Source organism: Merops nubicus, unplaced genomic scaffold, assembly GCF_000691845.1.
Source record: "Merops nubicus isolate BGI_N331 unplaced genomic scaffold, ASM69184v1 scaffold7942, whole genome shotgun sequence".
NCBI lineage: Eukaryota > Metazoa > Chordata > Aves > Coraciiformes > Meropidae > Merops > Merops nubicus.
The window spans coordinates 55,369-62,046 of NW_008595546.1; the positions used below are offsets into that span (position 1 = coordinate 55,369).

General features: G+C 53.0%; 1 protein-coding gene across 1 annotated transcript in view; it reads left to right on the plus strand.

Annotated features, from left to right (window-relative positions):
- LOC103768912 (histone-lysine N-methyltransferase, H3 lysine-36 and H4 lysine-20 specific-like) overlaps positions 1-713 on the plus strand; it is a gene marked incomplete at its 5' end in the record, with an annotated part of 39,887 nt that extends 39,174 nt beyond the window's left edge. The window contains 2 exon segments of the mRNA XM_008936075.1: positions 4-124; positions 127-713. Coding sequence (XP_008934323.1) covers positions 4-124; positions 127-713 — 708 coding nt within the window.
- Between the last annotated feature and the right edge of the window lie 5,965 nt (positions 714-6,678).

Genomic DNA, 6,678 nt, shown 5'->3' on the forward strand with positions numbered 1-6,678 from the left:
CTGCCTCCAGAGAAGGCGCTCAGCACCGGGGTGGCTCGGCCTCAGCTTTTGGAGAGGCCCCTCACTCTAACAAGCCCGTGGCCTCAGGCATCGGACAAGCTGGCTGCCGCTGTGGCTCCCCCGCCACCGCGGCGGCTCCGAGGATGTTACTGTCAGAGAAGGCACTGCGGCCCGTCGACCAGAACGCGCAGCCGAAGGAGAGAGGAGCCCCAGCCCTGGAGCTGAGTCCCCAGCAGAAAGAGAGGACCATGTTAGCTGGCGAGCAAATCTCTTGGTCTGCTGCAAAGGTGGCGACTCATGTCGGACAGGTACCTTGGCCTGCAGAGAAACTACAGGTGCATGAGCAAACCCACTGGCCCACCGGTAAAGCCCTGACGCCTGCCGAGCAGCCTTCCCGGACAGCAGAGAAGCTGCCGGAGCCGACCCTTCAGCCCAGCTGGGAAGTGGCCTCAGCCCCCGCAGAGCAAACCCCTTGGACATCAGAGAGATTGTGCGTGTTCGAGCAGGCGCCTCGGCCAGCCAGGGAAGCGCCAGCGCCCCCGGAGCAGATGCCGTGGCTTGTCGCGAACATGCAGACAATTGACCAGATTTCTTGGCTGAGTGGAAAAGCACAGACTCCTCGGGGGCAGGACCCTTTGCCTGAACAAAACACAGCGCTAGCCCGTAACCAGGATTCTGTCTGTCGTGAGTTGGCTGACTCGGAGCCAAAGTGAGGTTGGTGAATATGGGAGGCAGGTTCCAGTCTTTTAATGTTTAGGGAGGGGGAATCTTTGTGTTTTGTTTTGTTTTGTTTTTTAATTCACTTCCCTGAGCCCAGGCCCTAACACATGCACATCCCATCCGTATTCTCTTGTGACATGAGCAAGGACATTCTCTTAAGTCTGAGTGTGACCCAGCCCAAGGGAGAGAGCATCTGTGACCTTTTTTCCTCTTCCTTTTACAAATGGTGAAGCTGAAATAAAGAGTCCACTCTGGGTAAAAAAAATCTCCAATTCCATTGAAATGGTCACATTGCTGATGCAGTGTGTTCGAGCTCCAGGTCTGATTTGTAGGTGGCTTCCCAGGTACAGCTGGGGGGACCTTTCTCTTCTTAATGTATTTAGAGGAAGCAGATCAGTTCAGGCTGCCCTGGGACTGGAGATGTTTCAGGGCTCTGGAGGTGAGCAGTCAGGTGTACGCCCTTGTTGGACTCTGTAAAAGCAGGGAAGGGATTTTTCTGTTCTGTGCCCAGTTCTCTGTCCCTGCAGGGTGCTGCTTTGCAAGGTTGGTCCATGTGTTCACTGGGATGTGGTGTGTGTGGCTCACTGAAGGACGAGTATCTCCAGCTGAGCTGGGAGAGGAGCCCACTGCACTTGCTCAGTGCAGTTTTCTCCAGCAATAGAAAATACCCATTCAGGCTCCGTTGTACAAAAAGCTGCGACTGGTCACGCCCAAGAAACGGGGAATCTGAAGGAGGTCAGGGAGTAGAGAGGTCTTGAAAGGTGCCATCTGACAGTTTTTTCATTCTTGCCTCTTAATCCTTTAGCACAGGACACACAGAGTGTCTCCTAAACTTGAAAATGTTGTGACCTATAAAGCAGCAATAGCAGAGTAGGGCAGAGTGGGTTTCCCCAAGGTGCTGAGCACTGCCCTGGCAGGGTGCAGGTGCTCCCTTTCAGATTTCCATCCAGTCTCTTCTTGACTTGTGTTGTCACCGTGAGCCAGCAGACCGAGCGGTCCTTTCTCCCCTCGCCTCAGAGCTTTCAGGACACGTTTGCACCTTCCCAGCAGCAGGACACGCGGAGGCGAGGGTGCTGCAGCTCTCTCGGACTCATCCACACCTGCCTCTTGGGTAGCTTCTGGCTTAACTCTTCTACAGCCAAAGGAGACTTGAATTAACTGGACTGTGTTGATGTGCATGTGTGTGTGCACGCGTGTGTGTCCTTCCAACCCAAGTAGTTCTCACACTGGAACATGGTGGGCTCCAGCAGCTGGCTGGCTTTCTTTTTTCCTTTTCTCCTTTTTCCAGTTAAGGAGATCTTTAGTTACCTGGTGGTCATCAGGCTGGTGTCCAGGCTGGACCTGCTGCAAGCCATTTACTTAAGCATTGAGGCAGAAGTTTGCTTAGCTGTGGTACTCGTGGGGCAAGCAGTAGAGTCCCAGGGAGCTGCAGGGTGGCATTGGGAACCACTGGCACCCTGAGACACAGGAGGAGGGTGGGCCTCCCAGGGTGGCACTGCTTAGGCTGGATGGGGTCAATGTCCTACCAAGGAAGTGCTGCTGACCAGCACACTCTGCTCTCACAAACGCATTACCTCGGTGGTTTGCCTGAGCCCTGCTGATCTGAGTGCTGCAGTCTCGGACCTCTGTGCCCACCACCAGAGCCTCATGCAGCTCCAGTGTATCTTTCTCCTTCCAGACAGATCCACAGGTCCCTCCCCAGAACCAGAGCGTGCGGCTCCAGGCCAGCCCTCTCCCTCCTGCGTGGGAGCAGGTTCTTGTTCCCACCTGGCTTGCAAGTGCTGGCTGCTCCCAGAGCAGACGGTCATGAGCTTCGTGGCTTTGTATGGAGGGAGGCAGAGATCCGTTCTCCGTTCCCGGTGCGTGTGCCCCCGACAGCTTCCTGCTGTCAGGGCTGGCTGTGCTGGGCGCAAGGGGACGTCACCAGCGCTACGGTGCATCTCTTCTCTAGTCCAAATCATTTCACATCCTTTGTAGAATAGCTAGCGACTTCAGAGAGCTTTATGGCTTATGGAAACTTACTGTTTAATGTTGTTTTGTTTTTTTTTCCGGGAAGACTGGCAGGTCAGTTCCTGCTTGCTGCTGAAACTGGGGAAATGCAAGCCGCTTGTGTTTCTGCGTAACTCCTGCACAAAGGGAATTGAGACAACTCCTCAGAGCTGTTGAGAGAGAAGATAATCTAAGGGCATTCGTAACATTTTTTTTAAACAGAATTTAAAAAAAAAATGGTAATGACGTTCAGTATATTAAGTATTTATCATGTGTGAGAAGGAAAATAAATCTTGAATTTACATTTATAGGCCTTCCCGTGAGCTGGACGTAGTCCTGTAGATTGTGTAAGTAGGGTTACCTCCGTGCCAGCCGCCCAGCCAGCTACAGCTGTAACCAGAAAGGTATCTGCACTGCTCTGTCCACCTCCGCTTCGCATTGTCACGTGTTAACTAGCTACTTGTCTCATGAAAAATAAACTGTGAATATTTTTGGTGCAGGCTTTTTTTAAATCTGTAAAATGGAGAAGTTCTCAATGAATTCTCATAAGTGCAGGTTTGAAAAAAACACTTCTCTAAATTTTGTGCCCAAATAGTAGGGTGAGGCTCACAGCAGCAGCAGCTTTTCATGCACAGGGCTCTTTACCCAAAAGCTTGTCTTGAACAGTGAATGTGGATTGAACCATTGCATGGCATTTCAGACCTACAGCCTTACTCCTTGATTCTGACCATACCCCACCTCTCGTCTCCCTTCATACCTTTTCCATGAGGTTTCTGGCTTGCTACCTTCCAGCTACTGTTGGAGAGTTGACTTCAGTGTAGCAAGGAGTCTGCTCAGTAAAACTAACGTTTGTAGATGCCATTGAAGGAAGAAGCCAACAAGCCACTTTGCCCTCGCCGGGCCCCTGGGCAATGCTCTGTCAGGTCAGGAGGGCTTATTCACGTGTACGCAGGGCTTGCAGAGGGAGTAATGGTGCTGTTAGGACCATTGAGGTGTGCTGGGTCACCTCAACAAGACGGGCAAGGCCTGACCAGGCCAGACGTGCAAATTGGTCCCAGCAGCCCTGCCCTGCCCAGCCTGCCTTCGTCGGCAGGGAGCCAAGCATGGGCTGAGGAACAGCTCCAGGCAGCAAAGGCCAAGCAAATTAAATGTGGGATTCTTCAGCTCGTGCTGTTTGTGGCAGCTGGTAGCACTGCCTTGTTAGGAGGAAAGGGAATGTCTGTACCAAAGTAGTTGGGTTCATTTTCTGCAGTTTTATTGCTGTCTTAAGAATTCAGCCACTGTGACTCACTGAGGGTTTTTTTAAGGTAGAGGGAAAGCAACAGATAATACATACCCCTGGCAGACCATTCCTGCAGCAGAGACTGCTGCACTCTGCTCTGGCTGCCCAGGCCCTTGGGATGGGCTTGACCACCTTTGCTGCATTTTTTCCGTGTTGGAGGGATTCAGTCACCAGGCCACTAACAGTCTCAGGTCAGCTCTAATTGCATCCAGGGTGGGTGAGAGGTGACTCTTGTGTTGAGTCACTGTTGTGGAGAGCTGTAGGAGCAGAATCAAGGGTATAATTATTTCTGGTCAGAGCTGTGCACCTTTCCCTGCTGTCCCAGGGGAGCTCATGGAAACTTTACAGGTTCATGAGAATATTCCCACACATAGGAATGGCTCCTACTGGAATTCCCAGTTCTGAAGGGGATGGAGGTTTTGCTCCCATACAAATGCTTCACCGGTCAGTGTCCTTGCTGTCAGGATAGCCTGGCTGTCCCAGCCCAGAGCGACCAGAGCAGGTTGCTGGCTGTCATCTCCCTCCCACAGCAGGACCCGCTTCAGTGGTGGATTTCCATGGTGGGCAGGAGTGTCCTGACTGACTTTTGGTGATGGAGGAGCTCTGGTGAGGGACTCATGTAGAGGGCAGGAGTGAGCATGCCTGTGGGATGCATGGGCAGGAGGGGAGGGGACGGAACGGGACAGGGGATGCCATCCTGTGTGGCTCATCCTATCTACACCAGGTCACTGTCAGCCAAGGCTCTGGTAAATCTAGCAGAATAAGCGACCCCTGTAAAGGGTAGTCCCCTACACCCATCATCACACATACTCCCTAGCCTATGGCAGGTTTCTGGCTTGCAGTTCCCAAGCTAAAACTTTCCTATTTAACAAAAACTGCCACAAGAACCAGCGTCACTTCAATGCACAAAATATCCAGGTGGTCCTGTAGGCATATGTGTTGCTGTTCAGGATTAAAGCCCCACAGGGGCAGGCTTCGTTTTTGAAGGTATGGGCTCTTAAAAGTTCTGGAGATAAGAGAGGCGATTGAATCTGAAGGAACTGAGTAGTTAGCTGAGACAATGTGGATTGACAGTGCTAGAAGAGCTTCAGCTCAGTTTCACAGGAAAAAAGCCCTAATTTGGCAACAGTTTAACCTGAGCATGCTGTGGGTGGGCACTTCTACCTGGCATGGCAGTCAGTGTTGTGACAGGGCTGGGGGCGTTTGAGAAACCTCAGACCTTTGACACCTTCCATTTATTTTTAATTTCAGCCTTAACTTCTGATTTTGCTTGGTGTTTGAAATAACCGTAACTGTAACCTGCTTGTAATGTGCTTTGCCCTAAATTACTGATGAGGCTTTGCCAGACAGTGAGTGTTAAAGCAAAGTGGCAAGCTGTGCATCTACTCGGAAAGCAGAGAGGGGCCAGCGAGGGCTCGAGCTGCATGCGATTGCCTGGACTTTGTCCCCAGCGGTGACCCCCCTGCAGTGTCAGTGATGCTGGTGGCAGCGCTCACAGCTGCGGCCGTGCCTGGTGGCAGCGTGGCCAGGGCTGGCGGGTGTTTGGGGCGCCCAGGGGCTGGCAGATGGGATGCTGGAGCTCAGGGACTGCTCTGCCGCTTGCCAGGCTTCAGCAGGAGTCTCGCCCATGGGGTGGCAGTGCCCTCGCTTAGCAGGAGGTGGGAAAAGGCAAGATTTCTGCTCCGCGGCCTCCAAAACCGATCTGAGCGAAGGCCGGCGCGTGAGCTTGGGCTGGAGAAGTGGCGGTGATCCCTACAGCACTGAATCTACCTCCTAGGGAAATCTGAGAAATGGGTGTTGCGATGTCCTATTTCAAGGTAAAGTTTTAATCAGTTTGCCCTCGGCGAAGCACTTGGGCTATTGTGGTGCTATTGTAAACGTTTGGCAGCTTAGCACAGTAGGGCTGAACTCACGGCTCCAAGCCTGTGGGCTGGGGGTTTATTTGCCGGCTGAATCCCATCCCCAGCTCAGCTGGGGTTAAGCTTTGGCACGTGTGTTGGAAACAGGACAAGACATGACTCGGTTCCTTGAATTTGATGGTTTTGAGACTCAAACCAGTGTGCCAGTGGGCCCTGTGGCAGAGGGAGTGAGTGGAGGCACGTGAAGCAAGGCAGGCGTCTGCTAACTGCATGTTTTTTGTGTCCATTTGGTACTGAGCTGGTTTCAGGTTTTGATTTTTTTTTTCCTGACATTTCTGAGTTGTTGACTTCAAGGAACTGAGTTTTGTGTATTTTTTTTAGACACTGGGAACTTGTTAAAAGGAAAAGCAGCAGCACCGGGAGGCTCAAAGTGGAGCGTGGCCAGAGCTGAGGCTGGCCCCGGCCTATCGTGGGTGGGAGGAGGCGAGGGGTGTGGGCACAGGCAGGGAGCAGGCAGCTCTCCCCGCGGCAGGCAGGAGCTCTTCAGCCACAGCACCAGAGTTCATCGCCTGCCAGCCTGCTCACCCACAAGGTACCAGACGTTTTGGATACCGCGCCTGGTGCTGAATGTCCCCTTGTGCTCTTGGTTGGGGTCTTGGCTGCCGGCTGGGCTGAGGGTCCTGGAGAGGGTCGTCCTCAAGGCCGGGGACATGGGGGGCCTACCCGTGTCAGTGGCTGAAGCTGCGAGCAGGAGGTTTGCTGGGAGAGCGCAGGAAGCCTTGGTGCAAGCAGCCCCACGCCACATTCATCCCCCACCGAGGTCTGCTG